The sequence below is a fragment of the Schistocerca nitens genome, chromosome 6 (assembly GCF_023898315.1).
Source record: "Schistocerca nitens isolate TAMUIC-IGC-003100 chromosome 6, iqSchNite1.1, whole genome shotgun sequence".
NCBI lineage: Eukaryota > Metazoa > Arthropoda > Insecta > Orthoptera > Acrididae > Schistocerca > Schistocerca nitens.
In genome coordinates, this window is record NC_064619.1 from 87139206 (window position 1) to 87162784 (window position 23579).

At 40.8% G+C, this 23579-nt stretch overlaps 1 protein-coding gene across 1 annotated transcript in view; it reads right to left on the reverse strand.

Moving 5' to 3' along the window:
• Positions 1-337: 337 nt before the first annotated feature.
• The window catches only part of LOC126263238 (synaptic vesicle glycoprotein 2B-like), a 340497-nt gene continuing 317255 nt past the window's right edge, over positions 338-23579 (reverse strand). Inside the window, exons 11-12 of the mRNA XM_049960322.1 lie at positions 3466-3593; positions 338-626 (exon numbers count right to left, since the gene is read on the reverse strand). Coding sequence (XP_049816279.1) covers positions 571-626; positions 3466-3593 — 184 coding nt within the window. The 3' untranslated portion in view covers positions 338-570. The remainder of the gene's footprint in view (positions 627-3465; positions 3594-23579) is intronic.

The following is a 23579-nucleotide window of genomic DNA, read 5'->3' on the forward strand; positions in this document are numbered from 1 at the left end:
GTGTGTGTGTGTGTGTGTGTGTTGTCTATTTTCAACAAAGGTCTTGTTGGCCAAAAGCTCCCTTTCTGACCATCTTTCTGCTGTGCCTATCTGCGACTCAGCATCTCCACTTATGGTGAGTAGCAACTATCCTTTTCATAATATAGTTACGTTCCATCCAAGATTTCTCATTGTTTGATAAGACGAAAGACTTACTTAAGTAGCAAAAATAACAAAAAAGTCCAGATACATCACAAACAGTACCAGTAGTAATAAATAAGAAATAAGTTTTATTGGATAAAAAAATGTTCCAATGGCATTACAGTCATGGGAATAAATTAAATCATATGAAGAGGAATATGTGATTTGAAGCTCTGTTTGCCCTTTGTTAACACATTTTCAGTATTGGTCTTTCATATTATCTTTTCACATATAAAATACTGGAGACAAAATATTAGAGTCAATTTCATTTTTACTTTCTTAACTCACTGATCACTTTTCTGGTACTGCTACTAAGTTGATCAACCAATGAACACACAGTTCAAACTCGAGCTCATCTCCATTGATGGATCATTTTCACTGCTAAGTTCCTTATTGGAGAGAAGCCTTATTTGTGTCAGGAAGCAATAATGTAACACCAGCAGTCACTGTAAACATAGCATTATTGTAATAAAACTTCCATCTTTCAAGCCGTGCACTACAACATTATTATATACACAGCTATGATACTAATCCAGCAAAAAATAATCACTGTGGTGAAGATAAGCTATGTTTTTTAGAAATTTTAGTACCATATGTGAATAATTAGAAATTACTTTATTTGAGCAGCAAATTTACTACAGTGATGCAGAGAAGCAATTAAACAGCCTCTACACAACCCCCTCCCCTGACTTACTCACTCCCACTCTCTCTGTGTCCCCCTCTCTGACTTACTGTACCCTAATTTCAAAAGCAAATTATCATGTGTCAACCACAAATTATTGTCCTGCTTCACATCATTAGGAAACTATTTCTGTTATTTGTGTGTATTTTCATACTCTGATTTGGTCGCCACATAAGGAGCTCTTCTACAATGATTTCATGCAGTGTTGTGAATGATTCCTCAGGCTATTGTTATTATGCTGTGATACACTACTGTCTTTCTTTCAATGTGCGTGTGTTGCCTACTTTAGAAGAAAGCCATTTGGCTGAAAGCTCACATGTTAGCAGTCTTTCTTGTGCCTGTATGCAGCTCCAGATCTTCTCTATATAATGAGTAGCAGTCTGTTGTGTTGCTGTAATTTTTCGACCAAGGCTGGTTTGATGTAGCTCACCATGCTACTCTATCCTGTGCAAGCCCTTGCATAACTACTGCAACCTACAATGTGTCCTATCTGATGATCCCTTCTTTTAGTCAAGGTGTGCCACAAATTTCTTGTATCCCCAGTTCTATTCAGTACCTCCTCATTAGTTACATGATACAAACTCTAATCTTCAACATTCTTCTGTAGCACCACACTTCAAATGATTCTATTCTCTTTTTGTCTAAACTGTTTATCATACATGTTTCACTTCCAAACAAGGAATGCACTCCCAACAAATACCTTCAGAAAAACTTCCTGGCAGATTAAAACTGTGTGCCGACCGAGACTCGAACTCGGGACCTTTGCCTTTCGCGGGCAAGTGCTCTACCATCTGAGCTACCAAAGCACGACTCACGCCCGGTACTCACAGCTTTACTTCTGCAAGTATCTCGTCTCCTACCTTCCAAACTTTACAGAAGCTCTCCTGCGAACCAGCACTCCTGAAAGAAAGAATATAGCGGAGACATGGCTTAGCCACAGCCTGGGGGATGTTTCCAGAATGAGATTTTCACTCTGCAGCGGAGTGTGCACTGATATGAAACTTCCTGGCAGATTAAAACTGTGTGCCCGACCGAGACTCGAACTCGGGACCTTTGCCTTTCGCGGGCAAGTGCTCTACCATCTGAGCTACCGAAGCACGACTCATGCCCGGTATTCACAGCTTTACTTCTGCCAGTATCTCGTCTCTTACCTTCCAAACTTTACAGAAGCTCTCCTGCGAACCTAGCAGAACTAGCACTCCTGAAAGAAAGGATATTGCGGAGACATGGCTTAGCCACAGCCTGGGGGAGGTTTCCAGAATGAGATTTTCACTCTGCAGCGGAGTGTGCGCTGATATGAAACTTCCTGGCAGATTAAAACTGTGTGCCTGACCGAGACTCGAACTCGGGACCTTTGCCTTTTGCGGGCAAGTGCTCTACCATCTGAGCTACCGAAGCATGACTCACGCCCGGTACTCACAGCTTTACTTCTGCCAGTATCTCGTCTCCTACCTTCCAAACTTTACAGAAGCTCTCCTGCGAACCTAGCAGAACTAGCACTCCTGAAAGAATGGATATTGCGGAGACATGGCTTAGCCACAGCCTGGGGGAGGTTTCCAGAATGATATTTTCATTCTGCAGCACACACTCCGCTGCAGAGTGAAAATCTCATTCTGGAAACCTCCCCCAGGCGGTGGCTAGGCCATGTCTCCGCAATATCCTTTCTTTCAGGAGTGCTAGTTCTGCTAGGTTCACAGGAGAGATTCTGTAAAGTTTGGATGGTAGGAGACGAGATACTGGCAGAAGTAAAGCTGTGAGTACTGGGCGTGAGTCGTGCTTCGGTAGCTCAGATGGTAGAGCACTTGCCCGCAAAAGGCAAAGGTCCCGAGTTCGAGTCTCGGTCGGGCACACAGTTTTAATCTGCCAGGAAGTTTCATATCAGCGCACACTCCACTGCAGAGTGAAAATCTCATTCTTGACATTGCCTGTCTATATTTTATATCCTCTCTACCTCGGCTGTCATCGGTTATTTTGCTGCCCGAATACCAAAATTCATCTACAATTTTAAGTGTCTCATTTCCTAATCTAATTCCCTCAGCATCACCTGATTTAATTCAACTACATTCCAATATCATCCTTTCAAGACAATGTCCGTTCTGTTTAACTGCTCTTCCAAGTCCATTGTTGTCTCCTCGTAAACCTTCGCATCAATTTCAACCACACTGATACACATAAAAACATTTCACAAGACACAAATGTTTTAAAACATTCACCTGCAACTTGTGTTTTCAGAAAATAAACTACCTGTTCATTTATTATATCTCATACTTAATGCAAGCAGAGAAAAGTGGTAGAAACAACTGCCATAAACAATAACTTTCAAACAAAGATACAAAAAACTAAAGGACTGCCAATGAATGATTCATGCTTTGATTATTAATCATAGGAAAACAACTCTTGGAACAAAGAAGATAGTGATAGCATACTGAACAACATTTTAGCCATTATCTTGACAAAGTCTGTATAGTCAATACTGCCTGCTATGTATATAGCCTCTTCTCTCCCAGTATACTTGTACTCTATTATTTGTTATTTGCAAGCAATTACAGATTTGCTAGCCCCACATTTAGAATGGGTGTGAGTAATCAATTAAAAGAACTTACCAAGTACCAAAGCAGTTAGCATAGAAAATGGAGCTATGCAATCAGCAGCTAATAAATAAGGAAATGAATAGTTTCCAGTGAAAGTTCCCAGCTGACCAGACAGTGAATTGAGACCCATTGCCATTGTCCTGAAAGAATTAAAAGACATTTTTTATAATAAATAAATAATAAATCTAATTAATCAGTTGAGTGATTTCTATCCTATCTGTTATGATTTAGCTGTGACAACATAAATAGTGATAATGTAATTTTTATACAGTGTGATATCATTTTGAATATGGTAACAAGGTAATTCTGAAAATGACAGTCAGCAAAATGAAAGTTCTCTGTTTACATTTTATTTCCGTTTTGAATAGCAAAGTGTGTTCTAATTTTCATTCTAATTTTTTGTTGCGCTTATAACATGTGGAATTACACAACCTTTATTACTAAGTCAGATGGAACCAGTCATCTACATCTATTTCTACATCCATACTCTACAAAACACTGTGTAGTGCATGGCACTTCCCACTGTAAAATGTATTAGGATTTCTTCACATTCTATCAACAAATGTAGCAGGAAGATGGACTGCTTAAATGCTTCTGTGTGTGTTGTAATTAGTCTAATCTTTCTTCAATGGGCCTGTGGGTAATACATAAAACACAGCAGTATGTGATGAATAAAAAGCAGCAGTATATTCCTTGACTAAACACTTAATACCAGTTATTGAAAACTGGTAAATAGCTTTTGGACAATTGCTGACATGTCTTCATATAACACACTGAGTCTGGCCACTGTGGCAGAGACACCAGTCATGTGTGTGTAAGTTGTGCTTGTAAGAATGTGTGTGCATTTTCTACTTCAGAAGAAGGCCTTCTGGCCAAAAGCTGAAATGTGTAGCAGTTTTCCTCTTGTCCATGTTTGTGACTCAACATCTCTTCGATAGGGTAGGTATCGATCCATAATTTTCATAATAATGTTGTTATTCCATCCTGGACTTTCCATTGCTTGGATAGTGTTAATTCAGACATTGGTAATGCAACAGACAGGTTGCAGTTGTTTCAAGGAATAATGAAGCACTGCTTACAAAACATCTGAATTGATTTAGTGTTTGTGATATGTATAACACTGGATTTTTATACATACATCATATATACAGTACAATATTCTAGCCCCTCTTTATGCTGTCAGTCCTACATTGCGTGACTCATTTCCCTCTGGGTGCCCCATACACCACGTCCCTACTACAGTCCAGTCAGTCTTCTCATAGCAAATGTAGTGTCATGCATGAAAGCAGCCTTGCTGTAAATGAGTTGCACTACAATCACTGTGCGGAGTTGTGTGTGAATATGGATAGACACTACCATACTGCAGCTAATGACAAACTTAACTACCTGGCTGATGAACATGCTGCACACCACAAAAACAACTATCTTAAGAGCTGCTTCAAAAAACATGGTACTTAACATGTTTAGTGGTTGATGAATAAATATGAGAACTATCCCCTAATTCCCACACACTTCACCCCAATCTCCTCCTCCCCTTGCAACAATGCCCCCCCTTAACTGCCCCTCCCCTCTCCCTCACAACAAACACATACAAAATTTTGTGAGTCAAGTCCGTGCAAATTATGGCGGCTGATAACTGCGCAGTCAGCAGGGTATGTGTGTGGAAAGTGGTAGTGGTGGGGGTTACAGGCAGATGCTATAGGAGAAACACCAAGAGCAAGAGGAGAAGTGCCATTCCAAACTGAGGCTCACATTTTTAGTAAACATTGAGTGGAGCACCTCCACACCCACAATTACATACTGAAATTCAGAACAATCTGTCACCTCTGCTTTGATTAGTATCTGAAAAGAATTCCATTGAAAATGCAGCAGTTTGTTTTCACTTGGTTTGTTAACCATTTGTAACTTTCAGCGAAGTCCCATGAGTGGTGAATTTTGAGTAAAACCTACTCACTTTTCTTGTTTCCATGTTAAAATTTGCTTCTTTTGTCAAAATACAGCAGTGTTTACAAAATGTCACCTCACTGCCTTGTTGTGGAGACACAAGTGCAAGAAAAATCTGAAATAGAAGTTTATTAAGTGAAGAATTGAGGAAAAGTATGGTCAGTAGCTTCTGACAAAGTTCATCCTCAGTACAAACATATTTGTAATGTCTTCAATTGTTCCCAAACACATAGCATTTCTCATTTCACCATCAATTGATGGCACTTAAAAATTAAATTCTTTCATTAAGAAAGTCTGTGACCAAAGGAGGCTGCAGGGTAATAATGGAAGCCGGAAAAGGAGAACATAGATAGCTGTCAGTAGAAGTGTAGTGGTGACTACATGTGGAATAGCAGTAATCAAAAGTGCATCAAAGAGGAAGATGAGAGACTAGAATGGACGTACAAGGTTAGGTAATCAGGTGAATGGGCTGAAAAATGGCACAAGAAGAAATTGGCTCTGTGAACGGGAAGTGGTGGCTGGCTGAGAACAGAGATTGTGTTCTCATCTGGACAGTTCAAAGAAATGATGATTGGGGGGAGGAACTGGCTGGGAGACAGATTCAATTTACAAGTTTTGAAGCAACCACTGAAGGCATTTCTGATGGTGTGGGCTGCATGTTCAGCAACTGTGATCAAATTTGCTTTTAGATAGTTTGGTAATGTCCATTCATATTAGCAGACAATTTGATAGTTATCATACTTACATATTTTGTCAGTATAAAATATCATGTAGATTCTCAAAATCCACTTGACATAACCTTTCTCAAGAACATCTGATCACTGGTATAAATAGATGGCAGCTGACTTTACACATGTTGCACTGATACCAGTCAGGACTATTGATAGATGGGGTTTCTTTAGGCATGATTTACAGCTAAACAGGACTGGGAAGGGAAGATTGTTATAGCTAGTTCAAAAAGTTAATCCAGACAACAGTTTCCCCTGTATAAAGTGTGCCCCCGTTGATTTAAAAGCTTCTGCATCCAACACTCACAAGATATATTCTGACAAGCTAAAATTAATATTTACTGGATGTCATTAAAAAAAGCTCTGACTGGAGGAATTCTTCAGATGGCGGGATATTGTGCATTTATGTAAGAAAAGGCAAATAGTTTAAACTGGGGCTTGACTTAGTTAGCGAAGACAAATACTTTTGAAATATCAGCTATTGAAGTAACAGGACTTAACCTCAACAAAAAAGTAATTATTTTTATGGTTGTGACTCACCAGTGGTAGAGTGGACACTTTTTTTTAACAAATTAACAGGAGTTCTAGATACAGTCTCATCCACAAAATTGACATAATTTTGTATGGGGACAAACACAAATATCACAGATGAGATCAGTAGCACTCTCATAACCATCATCCGTGGTTTTGTAGAAGTCAACACTGCAACAAGTGTAATTACAACTACAGCATCAGCAATCAACTTTCCCGATAGTGTTAGCCATGGGGGAAAATATCTCTTTGTTGATGTCAGCAGCATTATAGTTACTGGGAAAAAAGAGAGAGAGGGAGAGAGAGAACTCCTTGCAGTGAAAGCAAATGAAAACCCTAATGAAGTTCACAGTTGGTCAATATGCAATAAAGTTACACTGAGCATAAGAAAAACAAATGCATCAAATTTCAGACTGAAGAGGGAAAATGCCACTGTTAAATTAAATGTATATGGTACCTCTATAGACTGCAATGTAGGAATGAATATCGATTCTCAGATGAAGTAGTCTGACCTCAAAAAAATTCTAGCTAAAACATTTAGCAGCCTAGACTGCATAAATATTTCTTTACTTAACACAATCAGTTTTGACAGGCCTTGCTTTCATCTTCAGGCCTTAAAAAATCGTTTTGTTGTGAAACGTGTTCACTTTACATTGAACCTTGTAACCTCCCCATACTTAATTGGCCTACTGGACTGTGATACAACTGACCATGATTGCATATGCCTAATGAAATTTTACAGTGAGTAAGGCTATCATTACCAAAGGAAATTAACACCAGTTAGTTGGAGGAAAGCGTACAACAGATCCTTCTGAAGGAAGAATCTATTCTAAACCTAATCTAAATACTGATGATAATTTTGAAATGGGTGTAATATACTGTAATCATTCACAAACCACACAGGGGTGAAAAGTGTACCACGTAATATTTACTACAAAAATTACTGATAATACAAAGAAAATACTGATAAGCTAGAAAGTGGATAATTAAACAGTCACCAGCCCACTAGGGGAATGATCTCCAGAATCTTAAGAAAGGTAATGACAAAGAAATTTAAGCAATAATCACTGGCATGGCAACAGAAGGTTGTCATGCTTTTCCACAGCACAACAGTTCATGAAAAAATAAATGAATCAGAAAGCACTGTGTTTGCAGTTACTTATTCTGAAATACTAAATTTTGAAAGTAAAATTAAATGGAGTTACTGGTTAAATAAATGTAACTAAAACTTTTGAAAAATCCAGGATGAAATGTAACAATACTATGAAAAGGAAAGTTGCTACTCATCATATAACAGAGATGCTGAGTCACAGATAGGCACAACAAGAAGGCTGTCACAAATAACTGTCTTTTTGTTGTGCCAATCTGCAACTCAGCATCTCCGCTATATGGTGAGTAGAAACTTTCCTTTTCATAACTAAAACTTTGTTGTGTAAAAAAAATTACTTTTAGTAACGTCAGTGTAATGTAATCCAAATTTTAGAAAAAGGCAAGCAGTTTACTTTACTGAGGTAGAAAACTTAGACTGAAACTAGTCATTAGCAAACACACAAAACTGGCAGTAAATAGTTAATCAATTTTCATTTTCTTACAACACTCAGTGATTACATGGAAAGTAAAGGGACCCTGCCTGATAACAATGTCTGAGGCCAATGACAACACATGTGCCCTATAAGTTTTAACTATTGCAGGTTATTATTCAAGTTAGTAACACTTTGTGAAGAAATGTCACTGAGTAATGCCTATGTAAGTTTATAACTTTTCACTTAACAGTCTTACGATGTTGTAACTGTGCAGATGATGATGAATGTAGCTGACAACAATGCTGAGTTGCCGCTGGTGCTGCTACTGCTGTTGGATGAGAATTCCAAGTCATTCCCAGAGCCATGGATAATTATGGGGCAGGGAATAGTTAGAATTGCAGCTTCCTCCACCTGTCCACACCTACCGTGCTCTCAGTACTCTCGGGGGTTAACGAACTAGGCGCACCTACACAGGTGCGATCACAGCTGCATCACAGATCTGCGGGAGTGCTCAACAAACACTTCTGCACTCTTTCATGACTCAAGCTGCTCTACCTCCTCTCTGCTCATAACACGACAGAGACTCTCCCTGTTATTGTTGTTGTTGTTGTTGTTGTGGTCTTCAGTCCTGAGACTGGTTTGATGCAGCTCTCCATGCTACTCTATCCTGTGCAAGCGTCTTCATCTCCCAGTATGGGGACTTATGACCACAGCAGTTGAGTCCCATAGTGCTCAGAGCCATCTCCCAGTACCTACTGCAGCCTGCATCCTTCTGAATCTGCTTAGTGTATTTATTTGTTGGTCTCCCTCTATGATTTTTACCCTCCACACTGCCCCCCAAATACTAAATTGGTGATCCCTTGATGTCTCAGAACATGTCCTACCAACCAATCCCTTCTTCTAGTCAAGTTGTGCCACAAGCTCCTCTTCTCCCCAATTCTATTCAATACCTCCTCATTAGTTATGTGATCTACCCATCTAATCTTCAGCATTCTTCTGTAGCACCACATTTCGAAAGCTTCTATTCTCTTCTTGTCTAAACTATTTATCATCCACGTAACACTTCCATACATGGCTACACTCCATACAAATACTTTCAGAAACGACTTCCTGACATTTAAATCTATACTCAATGTTAACAAATTTTTCTTCTTCAGAAACACTTTCCTTGCCATTGCCAGTCTACATTTTATATCCTCTCTACTCTCCCTAAGCAAAGGTAAACAATGACACAGCTTCTGCCATTTTGTCGTTGCTATCGACATATTTAAATAAAGTTCCCCTGGCTATTACCCAGCACTTTACAATATTTTCATTATATTTACAATCAATTATATAGAGTCAGAAATAAGTACACTATTACATCAGTTATGTATTAAATATAGTTTCTGTAATAAGGTTCACAGATTCAGAATCAGAAATACAGTACAAGTTATCAACAGATATTAAACGGCAAAAAATTTTGAATGGTGCAGAAGGTATTTTATCTCCTTTTTTGTGTTACAACCTCACAACAAATTGGCATGCGGATCTTCTGAAAATGAGAAAATTCAATCACAAAAATACTTAAAAACAGAGCATAATCTGCATATTATGCCCTTGGTGTTCTGTCATCAGTGCCTTTCAGTTTCATACTATTCATCTATGTACTTAAATGTTAACTATGGAATTTTTCTTGGGGAACAAATCTGCTGTATCCAACAAAGCTGCCAATATGGTGAGTGACATCAGTGTTATCACTGTCACCACTACTCAACTTCAAATGTAGCACCCCCTCAAGATATCACATGATCAAGCCACCATAGGTCACAGAATGCATAATAATGATATTCCACCAGAGCTGCTTTTTTACACATATTTTTTATTTATTGTTACGAGTTTTAAACATGGCTTATTTTCAAGTGGTGCCTACCACTTGAAAATGAGCCATGCTCGAAAGCAGTAGCATTAAATAAAAACAAATATATAAAAAAGCAACACTGTCCTCCAGACTTAGTCCACAAACAGCTCTCCCATGCAATTTCCCCTCACACCCCCAAGAACCAGCCGCAAAGGAGTGCCCCTTTCATTGCCCAGTACTGCCCAGGATGGAACAACTGAACCACATCCCTTGCCAAGTCTTTGATTACCCTTCATCATGCCCTGAAAAGGGGGATATCCTACCCGAGATCTTTCACGCCCCTCCTAAAGTGATGTTCCATCACCCACCCAACCACCACAACATCCTGGTCCACTCCTATACCATTCCCAATCCCAACTCCTGCCCAATCCACCCACCTATCACTTCCTGTTCCAGTCCTGTCACAGGTTATCCTGTCACATCAGGGGCCAGTTTACCTGTGAAAGCAGTCGTGTCATTTACCAGCTCTGCTGCAACTTCTGCACAGCTTTTTATATTGGTACGGCTACCAACAAGCTGCCCACCAGGATTAACGGCCACTATCAAAATGTGTGAAGAGCAAAATGGACCACTCTGTGCACTACATGCATCTGAGCATAACATACTTGATTTCAATGGCTGCTTCACTACCAAACCCATCTGGATCCTCCCCTCTACAACCAGCTTTTCTGAACTGTGCTGATGGGAGTTATCCTTACAATACATTCTCTACTCCTGTAATTATCCTGGCCTCAATCTACAGTAACATACTATCCCCATGCACTCCATCCTACAGTTTCCACCCCTTTGTCCTATCACTGCCTCCCCATTCTCATTTCCCAACCTCTTTGTTTGCCACCCTCTGCCAACATAACCACCCATCTTTCCCTGCTCCTCTCCTTTTCACTCCTTTATGTCACTGCCTCCTTGCCACACCACCTCATATTGCCTTGTCTGTTGGCACTAAGTTACTGCACACTCTGCCAGACAGTGTTCCTTTGCCCCCACCCCCACACAAACACTACTATCCCTTCCCTTCCAGATTGCTGCTGCCATCCCACAGGATAGTTGCATTCTGGCCTGAGCTGGTGGAGTTAATGGTCATGTGTACGTGAGGTGTGCTTGCTTATGTGTATGAATGGTATGTGCTTCTCTGTTTCTCTTTTGCTGATGAAGGCTTTGGCCGAAAGCTTGTGTAAGTGTCTTTTAATTGTGCTGCCTGCAACTTAATGTGTCTTATTTATGGTAAGTAGTGAGTCATGGCAGGGTTGCTGGCATCGTCTTTCAAATTCCTTGCACCTCTAGCTGGATCTGTTGTGTGAAGTCCCTCTGGTTTGAGGCCACTAAAATCTTTGCTCCAGGTCATTGATGGGGGCGGGGCATGTTGTAGCATCAATAATTGGGGAGTGGTAAACGAGTGAGGAGGACAGTGTGAGAAGTCTGCCCAGAAAGTACATCTACAACTACATCTACATCTACATCTACATCCATACTCTGCAAGCAGCCCGTACTGAGCTACTGAGTGTCTCTCCTGCAGAGTCTTCCACTGGAGTTTATCTATTATCTACGTAATGCTTTCACGATTACTAAATGATCCTGTAACGAAGTGCGCTGCTCTCCATTGGATCTTCTCTATCTATTCTATCAACCCTATCTGGTATGGATCCCGCACTGGTGAGCAATATTCAAGCAGTGGGCGAACAAGTCTACTGTAACCTACTTCCTTTGTTTTCAGATTGCATTTCCTTAGGATTCTTCCAATGAATCTCAGTCTGGCATCTGCTTTACTGACTATCAACTTTATATGATCATTCCATTTTAAATCACTCCTAATGCCTACTCCCAGATAATTTATGGAATCAACTGCTCCCAGCTGCTGACTTGCTATATTGTAGCTAAATGATAATGGATATTTCTTTCTATGTATTCGCAGCACATTACACTTGTCTACATTGAGATTCATTTGCCATTCCCTGCACCATGCATCAATTTGTTGCAGATCCTCCTGCATTTCAGTACAGTTTTCCACTGTTACAACCTCTCAATATACTAAGCATCATTTGCAAAAAGCCTCAGTGAACTTCCGATGTATCCACAAGGTCATTTATGCATATTGTGAATAGCGATGGTCCTATGACACTACCCTGTGGCACACCGGAAATCACTCTCACTTCGGAAGACTTCTCTCCATTGAGAATGACATGCTGCGTTCTGTTATCTGGGAACTCCTCAATCCAATCACACAATTGGTCTGATAGTGCATATGCTCTTACTTTGTTCATTAAACGACTGTGGGGAACTGTATCAAACGCCTTGCGGAAGTCAAGAAACACGGCATCTACCTGGGAACCCGTGTCTATGGCCCTCTGAGTCTCGTGGACGAATAGCGCGAGCTGGGTTTCACACGATCGTCTTTTTTGAAACCCATGCTGATTCCTACAGAGTAGATTTCTAGTCTCCAGAAAAGTCATTATACTCGAACATAATACATGTTCCAAAATTCTACAACTGATCGACGTTAGAGATAGAGGTCTATAGTCCTGCACATCTGTTCGACGTCCCTTCTTGAAAACGGGGATGACCTGTGCCCTTTTCCAATGCTTTGGAATGCTACACTCTTCTAGAGACCTACGGTACACTGCTGCAAGAAGGGAGGCAAGTTCCTTTGCGTACTTTGTGTAAAATCAAACTGGTATCCCATCAGATTCAACGGCGTTTCCTCTTTTGAGTGATTTTAATTGTTTTCCTATCCCTCTGTCATCTATTTTGATATCTACCATTTTGTCATCTGTGCAACAATCTAGAAAAGGAACTACAGTGCAGTCTTCCTCTGTGAAACAGCTTTGGAAAAAGACACTTAGTATTTCGGCCTTTAGTCTGTCATCCTCTGTTTCAGTACCATTTTGGTCACAGAGTGTCTGGACATTTGTTTTGATCCACCTACCGCTTTGACATAAGAACAAAATTTCTTAGGATATTCTGCCAAGTCAGTACACAGAACTTTACTTTCTAATTCATTGAACACCTCTCGCATAGCCCTCCTCACACTACATTTAGCTTTGCGTACTTTTTGTTTGTCTGCAAGACTTTGACTATGTTTATATTTGCTGTGAAGTTCCCTTTGCTTCCGCAGCAATTTTCTACCTTGGTTGTTGTACCACGGTGGCTCTTTTCCATCTGTTACAATCTTGCTTGGCACTCATCTAATGCATATTGTACAATGGTTTTGAACTTTGTCCACTGATCCTCAACACTATTTGTACTTGAGACAAAACTTTTGTATTGAGCCATCAAGTACTCTGAAATCTGGTTTTTGTCACTTTTGCTAAATAGAAAAATCTTCCTACCTTTTTTAATATTTCTATTTACGGCTGAAATCATCGCTGCAATAACCACTTTATGATCGCTGATTCCCTGTACTGTGTTAACTGTTTCAAATAGTTCGGGTCTGTTTGTCACCAGAAGGTCTAATATGTTATCGCCACACGTCGGTTTTCTGTTTAACTGCTCAAGGTAGTTTGCAGATAATGCACTTAAAAAAATTTCACTGGATTCTTTGTCCCTGCCACCCGTTATAAACGTTTGAGTCTCCCAGTCTATATCCGACAAATTAAAATCTCCACCCAGAACTATAATATGGTCGGGAAATCTACTCGAAATATATTCCAAATTTTCCTTCAGGTGCTCTGCCACAACAGCTGCTGAGCCAGGGGTCCTATAGAGACATCCAAATACCATGTTTGAGCTTGCTTTAACCATGATCTTCACCCAAGGGGAGGACTTGCACAAGCATCTTGGGCACAGAGTCCAGCAAGTTGTTGTTGGCCTATTTGTGGGCCAACTTGAATCCGTGGCTGACTTCCAAGTTCCATCTTCTTAGCCTTCCTAGCCAGCTGTGGGACATGGCACAACAATGAGAGAGTTGAAACCAGTTTTGCTGTGCTGAATTCTGGACCCCCTTTGGAACCGGTAAGCTTCAGCTTTTATTCGTGAACTTCAGTTAAGTTTTGGATTTTGAGGTCTTAACTGCTATTTTTTTATTGATACCTATAGGTCTGTTGTGGTCACTGTGATTTCTTAGCTGATCTATTTCACCACCAGTTATTTCCTTGAATTGTGGCTGTTGTTTGCTTTTCTTGAGTCGATACGGGCCTTGGTTGTTAACAGGATTTCTTAAATTGTGCAAGCCGATGGTGTTTCCTGAGACGGAGTGATAACATGTATCCTGAAATATAACAAAAACAGACATTTTGCTATGTATGTACATCTACATCTACATCTACATGACTACTCTGCAATTCACATTTAAATGCTTGGCAGAGGGTTCATCGAACCACAATCATACTATCTCTCTACCATTCCACTCCCGAACAGCGCGCGGGAATAACGAACACCTAAACCTTTCTGTTTGAGCTCTGATTTCTCTTATTTTATTTTGATGATCATTCCTACCTATGTAGGTTGGGTTCAACAACATATTTTCACATTCGGAAGAGAAAGTTGATTACTGTAATTTCGTAAATAGATCTCGCCGCGACGAAAAACGTCTTTGCATTAATGACTTCCATCCCAACTCGCGTATCATATCTGCCACACTCTCTCTCCTATTACGTGATAATACAAAACGAGCTGCCCTTTTTTACACCCTTTCGATGTCCTCCGTCAATCCCACCTGGTAAGGATCCCACACCGCGCAGCAATATTGTAACAGAAGACGAACGAGTGTAGTGTAAGCTGTCTCTTTAGTGGACTTGTTGCATCTTCTAAGTGTCCTGCCAATGAAACGCAACCTTTGGCTCACCTTCCCCACAATATTATCTATGTGGTCTTTCCAACTGAAGTTTTTCGCCATTTGAACACCCAGGTACTTAGTTGAATTGACAGCCTTGAGAATTGTACTATTTATCGAGTAATCGAATTCCAACCGATTTCTTTTGGAACTCATGTGGATCACCTCACACTTTTCGTTATTTAGCGTCAACTGCCACCTGCCACACCATACAGCAATCTTTTCTAAATCGCTTTGCAACTGATACTGGTCTTCGGATGACCTTACTAGATGGTAAATTACAGCATCATCTGCAAACAACCTAAGAGAACTGCTCAGATTGTCACCCAGGTCATTTATATAGATCAGGAACATCAGAGGTCCCAGGACACTTCCCTGGGGAACACCTGATATCACTTCAGTTTTACTCGATGATTTGCCGTCTATAACTACGAACTGCGACCTTCCTGACAGGAAATCACGAATCCAGTTGCACAACTGAGACGATACCCAATAGGCCCGCAGCTTAATTAGAAGTCGCTTGTGAGGAACGGTGTCAAAAGCTTTCCGGAAATCCAGAAATACGGAATCAACCTGAGATCCCCTATTGATAGTGGCCATTACTTCGTGCGAATAAAGAGCTAGCTGGGTTGCACAAGAACGATGTTTTCTGAAACCATGCTGATTACGTATCAATAGATCATTCCCTTCGAGGTGATTCATAATGTTTGAATACAGTATATGCTCCAAAACCCTACTGCAAACCGACATCAATGATATAGGTCTGTAGTTTGATGGATTACTCCTACTACCTTTCTTAAACACTGGTGCGACCTGCTCAATTTTCCAATCTGTAGGTACAGATCTATCAGTGAGTGAGCGGTTGTATATGATTGCTAAGTAGGGAGCTATTGTATCAGCGTAATCTGAAAGGAACCTAATCGGTATACAATCTGGACCCGAAGACTTGCCCGTATCAAGCGATTTGAGTTGCTTCGCAACCCCTAAGGTATCTACTTGTAAGAAACTTATGCTAACAGCTGTTCGTGTTTCAAATTCTGGAATATTCCATTCGTCTTCCCTGGTGAAGGAATTTTGGAAAACTGCATTCAATAACTCCGCTTTAGCGGCACAGTCGTCGGTAACAGTACCATCGGCACCGCGCAGCGAAGGTATTGACTGCGTCTTGCCGCTTGTGTACTTTACATACGACCAGAATTTCTTCGGATTTTCTACCAAATTTCGAGACAATGTTTCATTGTGGAACCTATTAAAGGCATCTCGCATTGAAGTCCATGCCAAATTTCGAGCGTCTGTAAATTTTAGCCAATCTTCGGGATTTCGCGTTCTTCTGAACTTCGCATACTTTTTCCGTTGCCTCTGCAACAGCGTTCGGACCTGTTTTGTGTACCATGGGGGATCAGTTCCATCTCTTACCAATTTATGAGGTATGAATCTCTCAATTGCTGTTGCTACTATATCTTTGAATTTGAGCCACATCTCGTCTACATTTGCATAGTCAGTTCGGATGTCTCTCAGGAAGGCTTCCAGTGACACTTTATCCGCTTTTTTAAATAAAATTATTTTGCGTTTGTTTCTCGTGGATTTGGAAGAAATGGTATTGAGCCTAGCTACAACGACTTTGTGATCACTACTCCCTGTATCAGTCATGATGTTCTCTGTTAGCTCTGGATCGTTTGTGGCTAAGAGGTCAAGTATTTTTTCGCAACCATTTACAATTCGCGTGGGTTCGTGGACTAACTTCTTGAAATAATTTTCAGAGAAAGCATTTAGGACAATCTCGGAAGGTGTTTTCTGCCTACCACTGGTTTTGAACAAGTACTTTTTTGCCAACATATCAAGGGAAGGTTGAAGTCCCCACCAACTATAACCGTATGAGTGGGGTATTTATTTGTTATGAGACTCAAATTTTCTCTGAACTGTTCAGCAACTATATCATCGTAGTCTGGGGGTCGGTAGAAGGAGACAATTATTAACCTAGTTCGGCTGTTAAGTATAACCTCCACCCATACCAATTCGCACGGAGTATCTACTTCGACTTCACTACAAGATAAACTACTACTGACAGACACAAACACTCCACCACCAATTCTGCCTAATCTATCTTTCCTGAACACCATCTGAGACATCGTAAAAATTTCTGCAGAACTTATTTCAGGCTTTAGCCAGCTTTCTGTACCTATAACGATTTCAGCTTCCGTGCTTTCTATTAGTGCTTGTAGCTCAGGGACTTTCCCAGCACAACTAAAACAATTTACAACTATAATTCCAACTGTTCCTTGATCCAAGCACGTCCTGTATTTGCCATGCACCCTTTGAGATTGCAGCCCACCCCGTACTTTCCCAAGGCCTTCTAACCTAAAAAACCGCCCAGTCCACGCCACACAGCCTCCGCTACCCGTGTAGCTGTCAGCTGAGTGTAGTGAACTCCTGACCTATTCAGCGGAACCCAAAACCCCACCACCCTATGGCGCAAGTCAAGGAATCTGCAGCCAACACAGTCGCAAAACCGTCTGAGCCTCTGATTCAGACCCTCCACCCGGCTCTGCACCAAAGGACCGCAGTCGGTTCTGTCAATGATGCTGTAGATGGTGAGCTCTGCCTTCATCTCATAAGCAAGACCGGCAGCCTTCACCAAATCAGATAGCCGCTGGAATCCAGAGAGAATTTCCTCAGATCCAAAGTGACACATGTCATTAGTGCCGACATGTGCCAACACCTGCAGCTGGCTACACCCTGTGCTCTTCATGGCATCCGGAAAGACCCTTTCCACATCAGGAATGACTCCACCCGGAATGCACATGGAGTGCACAATGAATTTCTTCCCCTCCTTAGCCGCCATATCCCTAAGGGGCCCCATTACGCGCCTAACATTGGAGCTCCCAACTACCAATAAGCCCACCCTCTGCGATTGCCCGGACCTTGAAGGCTGAGAATCATCCTCTGAAACAGGGCAGGCAGCTGCATCTGGCTCAGCCAGAGACAGTGCCTGAAACCTGTTTGTCAGACACACCGGGGAGGCTTTCTGATCAGCCTCCGGGGACGTCTTTCGCTGCCTGCCACGCCTTGGAATGACCTCCCAATCAACCACAGGCGAGGACTCAGCCTCACTGCGGGCAGCAACCGGGGCAACCACAGTGGCAGACCGATCTGGGGACAGATGGGACGAGGTTGACATCCCCGTGATACCCAAGTCTGGCTCCCCACAGTGGTGCCCATTGGCAACAGCCTCAAGCTGCGCGACCGAAGTCAGTGCCGCTTGCAGCTGTGAGCGAAGGCATGCCAACTCAGCCCTCATCCGAACACAGCAATCACAGTCCCTGTCCATTCTAATCGATGTTCAACAACAGTTACTGAAACATGAGTCCGTGCCTAGATAATGCAAGGGAAACATGCAAAGAATGTATGAACTAACCTGTAGAAATGCCTAACGACTGCGCTACAATCTGCCTGAATTTATGATTAATGTAAAACATTATAAAGCCATATTCAAATAAGTTGTAAAGGCAGCAAATCAAATGGCAAACAATAAGTTTATTTTACAACATAATAGTAAGACAAAGGCAGTGTGGTCTGTTGTCAAATCAGAGTTAGGTGTTAAAGTCAGTAGTAATGAAATAACTGAGATTAAAGTAGATGATGATGTTGTTGTAAACCCAGCTCAAATATCATAGTGTTTCAATGAATTCTTCATAAATGTAGCAGAGTCAGAAGTTAATGTAGCAGGATATCAGAGTAAAGTAAATCCCTTTGGACTTGACCAAGAAGCTGAGTATCTCACAGATTTTAAAAAAGTCACAATAAAGAATGTGAAAAATGTTATATTGTCATTAAAAAATAAAAATTTTGCTGGGTGGAATGGGACACCAAGTAAAGTGATTAAAGCAGTATATGACATAACAGCACCCCCACTAGCTAAAATAATCAACCAATCTTTTGAACATGGGTGCTTTCCTGATGTGTTAAAATATGCCGAAGTGACCCTGTTCAAGAAAGGGTTGAGGGAAGATATGGGAAACTATCACCCTATTTCTATTCTCCCAATCCTGTCAGAAGTGTTAGAAAAAGTAGCTGCAAATCAGATCAAAAATTTTATTGTAAAAAATGATATTATTGTAAGTAACCAATTTGGATTCCAACAAGGAAAAAACACACTGGATGCAGTAAATAACTTTATTGAGAAGATATGCAAATCATTGGATCAGAGGAGTAAAGTCGCAGGTATCTTCTGTGATCTTTCAAAAGCATTTGACTCGGTGAACCATGACTTGCTTATCTACAAATTAAACAAATATGGGATTAAGGACAAAGCTCTGAAATGGCTCACATCATACTTGCACAACAGAAAGCAAAGGGTAAGTGTCACATCAAATGCAGTGAATTATTATTCTAAATGGAGTACAGTATTACAAGGTGTGCCTCAAGGTTCCACTTTGGGGCCAATCCCGTTCCTATTCTATGTAAATACAACGTGTGACGAGGGCCTCCCGTCGGGTAGACCGTACGCCTGGTGCAAGTCTTTCGATTTGACGCCACTTCGGCAACTTGCGTGTCAATGGGGATGAAATGATGATGATTGGGACAACACAACACTCAGTCCCTGAGCGGAGAAAATCTCCGACCCAGCCGGGAATCGAACCCGGGCCCTTTGGATTGGCATTCCGTCACGCTGACCACTCAGCTACCGGGGGCCGACTCTATGTAAATGACTTGCCCATAAATATAAATTCCCCGTCAGTTCTGTTTGCAGACGATACTTATGTTTTAATTGAAGATGATGCAGAAAAAAATTCAGAGCTCCATTGTGAGCGCAATGGGTACTCTATAAAACTGGTTCCAGTTAAATGGCTTGAAACTGAACATTGCAAAAACCAATATGGTACATTTAAAAATCAAACATTTGAAATGTGTGGATCTTAAAATACATCATCACAGTCATCCTATGGAAGAAGTTAACACAGTAAAATTCCTAGGACTAAATGTGGACAACAACTTGAACTGGAGTACACATATTGAGTTCCTATCAAATAAACGAAGCAGCTTTGCATTTGCAATGCAAATACTAGCAAACTCTACTGACATGAGTACACAAAAAATAGCATATCATAGTTATTTTGAATCTGCCATTAGGTATGGTATCATTGCTGGGGAAATTCAAGTAGTGTATCTCAAATACTGAAACTGCAAAAGAAATTTATAAGATACATGTGTAGTGCACAACAAACAGAATCTTGTCACCCATTATTTCGGAACCTGCAAATCCTAACAGTTCCCTCCATATACATTTATGAAATTATAATCTTTGTACACAGCAGACAAAAATTATTTGAGGAAAATCATTTTAACCACACATACAACACAAGAAATAAAAATAATTTTATGTTACCCACACACCATTTGAAATTATATGCACGAACTCCACAGTATATGGGGATAACAATATATAACAAGCTAATGGGCAAAAATATATTTAATATGAAGCCAGAGACTCTAAAAATAAGGCTACAGCAGATTCTGTGGGATAAATGCTACTATTCAGTAGAAGAATTCATAGAGGATGACATGATAATTTGAGCAAGGGGTAATTAATTGTTAGTCTTTTATTGTATGTGTAACAAAATTGTATTATTATTATGATACCATTTGTTAAAATCAGTTGTTGTAATTAATTGTTAGTTTTTTTTTATGCATGTGTATTTTTATGTTGTATTATTGTTATGGTACCATTTGTTCAAAATCAGGTGTTGTATGTATATGGTAAAACTTTACCAAAATTTTGACGTGTCTCCTGTACCTGGATCAAATGATTTAGATTATGTACGTTACGGGACTAATAAACTACAATTCACAATTCACATCTATGCTGTGGCTGGACCCCTCATCATCAGACAGTACCTAGATAGTAGTGGTCTGAGCCAACCTCCCTGTCAAACATCTTCGAACACCAGATAAGTGTCTTTCTCTTGTAATACATCCAGTGCCGGTTTTGAGATACCTTCAGGCATTGCAGACATCATCGCTCTATTAATTATATTGGCTTAGGAGGTGCCTGGGTCTCAAAATTTGTAATTGCTTAGGCTATGTAATTGGGTTTGACAGCCTAGTTTTCTTTTGGGCATTTCGCCGTTGTTGTAGAGGCAATATCTTGCAGTGACACAGGTATACCATTTGGCAAGTTATTGCTGCTTTCACATAATTAACCCCGCTGTGCTAATATTTCTTTTGCCAGTCTGTACCCAATGAAAAGGGCCTTGGAAGGCGGTCATCTCTTTGTAACGTTTTTTGCCTTCCTATTAGGTGTAGTCTTGTGCTCCTTGTGTATAAGCATTCCGGTGCACCCCTTGTGCAGAGGCAATTCAAACTCTTGGTTACTTAACTGAAGTAGTTATTTATGAAGGCCTACCTGTTTTCTATTTGTTCTTACTTAACTGAAGCTGTTATTAAAGAAGGCCTGCTTGTTTTCTGTTTGTTCATTTCACTTAACTGAACTGCTGTCATTGAAAGCTTGCCTGTTCCCTTTTGATTAAATTAAGTGCTATTTCATAATTTGGTTTAGCTGAAACTCTTATTAATCAAGGCCTACCTGTTATATTGCCCTATTCTTGGGATTGTTATATTACTTCTAATCTGTGTTGTAATTAGCTGAAATTGTGATTGCCAAAGGCCTACTTGTTTCAGAGGTATTTATGTCAATAAGACAGTAACAGGAAATGACATATGATGGTACCTGGGTCCTAACCTTTTGCTTAACATCCCTTTATCCATAGTTGTAGGTTTCAAGTGTTTTCATTTTCCTACATTGTTGATATTCCTACATGGGATTTCAGTTGTTCAACTCATATTTTTCTCATCTGACGTAATAAATAAATAAATGTTGCATGACTAGGGCCTCCCGACTGGTAGACCGTTCGCCAGGTGCAAGTCTTTCGATTTGACACCACTTCAGCGACTTGCACATCAATGGGGATGAAATGATGATGATTAGGACAACACAACACCCAGTCCCTGAGTGGAGAAAATCTCCAATCCTGCCGGGAATCGAGCCTGGGCCCTTACGATTGACATGCTGTCGCGCTGACCACTCAGCTACCGGGGGCGGACATCTGACGTAATGAAAGCCATGGATCAAGACAATCAGGCAGTGACAGTATTACTCTACTTCTGCAAAGAAATGGCTTAGTACTATGCCAGCACTTCTAACATAAACAATATATGTAAAGTGTTTGTTGTTACGGTTGTCAGTCCAATGCAGCTCTCTATACTAGTCTATCCCATACAAGCCACGTAACCTCTTAATTACTACTGGAACTTACATAAATTTGAAACTTACTGAAGTCAGACCTTGCTCTCAGTCTACAATTATTATACCCCAAACTTTCCTCCATTGCCTTAGGGTGCCTCCTATCAACCAAACTTTTCTTTCAGTCAAGTTCTGCCACAAATTTCTTATCTCTCCAGTTTGATTCAGTAACTCATGAGTAGTTAGTTGAAAAGAAAAAATGATTAATCTCAGTATTCTTCTGCAACAGCTCATCTTAAAAGCTTCTATTCTCCTCTCTACACCATTTATCATCCACATTTATGGACATGTGTAATGTGTGGTTAACTGAAAACTCACTTGGCCAGATTGATTATCACGTAGCAATACTCAAGGCACTGGAAAACTTCTGCTAAGTGCTGATGGTTGTGTTCTTCAACAGCTGAGAAGGCCTGATTGTTGTCAAAGTGGGTTAAACAAAATTTGAGTCATCAAGCAATCTACATCTGTGTCCTTACTATGCAATCATCTGCAAAAAACATAGCAAATGGTGCATCCCACTGTACCAGCTATTGGGGCTTCTTCCTATACCATTCACATATGGAGCATAAGAATATTTGCTTAAATGCCTCTGTGCATGCTGTAATTAGTCTAATCTTCTCTCACACTCTTTATGGGACAATATTATGAGAAGGGAAGTTGCTACTCACTATATAGCAGAGATACTAAGTCACAGACAGGCACAACAAAAAGACACTCACAATTGTAGTTTTCAGTCATTAAGGCCTTCATCAACAATAGACATGCATATGCACACCCACTCTCTCTCTCTCTCTCTCTCTCTCTCTCTCTCTCACACACACACACACACACACACACACAATCACATACATGCAAACATAACTCACACACGACTCAGGCAGCTGAAAACACACTGTGAGCAGCAGCATCAGTGCATGATGGGAGTGGCGACTGGATAGGTGTAAGGAGGAGGCTAGGGCAGGGAGGGGGAGACACAATATGGTGGGCATGGCGAACAGTGAAGTGCTGCAGGTTAGACGGAGAGCAGGGGAGAGGTGTGTGTGTGAGTGGGGGGGGGGGGGAAGAGTGGAAAAAGAAGCAATGAAATAAAAAGACTGGGTACGGTTGTGGAATGGCGGCTGTGTAACACTGGAATGGGAGCAGGGAAGGGGCTGGATGGGTGAGGACAGTGACTAACGAAGGTTGAGGCGAGGAGGGTTACAGGAACGTAGGATGTATTGCAGGGAAAGTTCCCACTTGTGCAATTCATAAAAGCTGGTGTTGGTGGGAGGGATCCATATGGCAAAAGCTAAGAAGCAGTCATTGAAATGAAGGATATCATCTTTGGCAGCATGTTCGGTAACAGGGTAGCCCGCATATTTCTTGGCCATGTTTGTCGGTGGCCATTCATGTGGACAGGCAGCTTGTTGGTTGTCATGCCCACACAGAATGC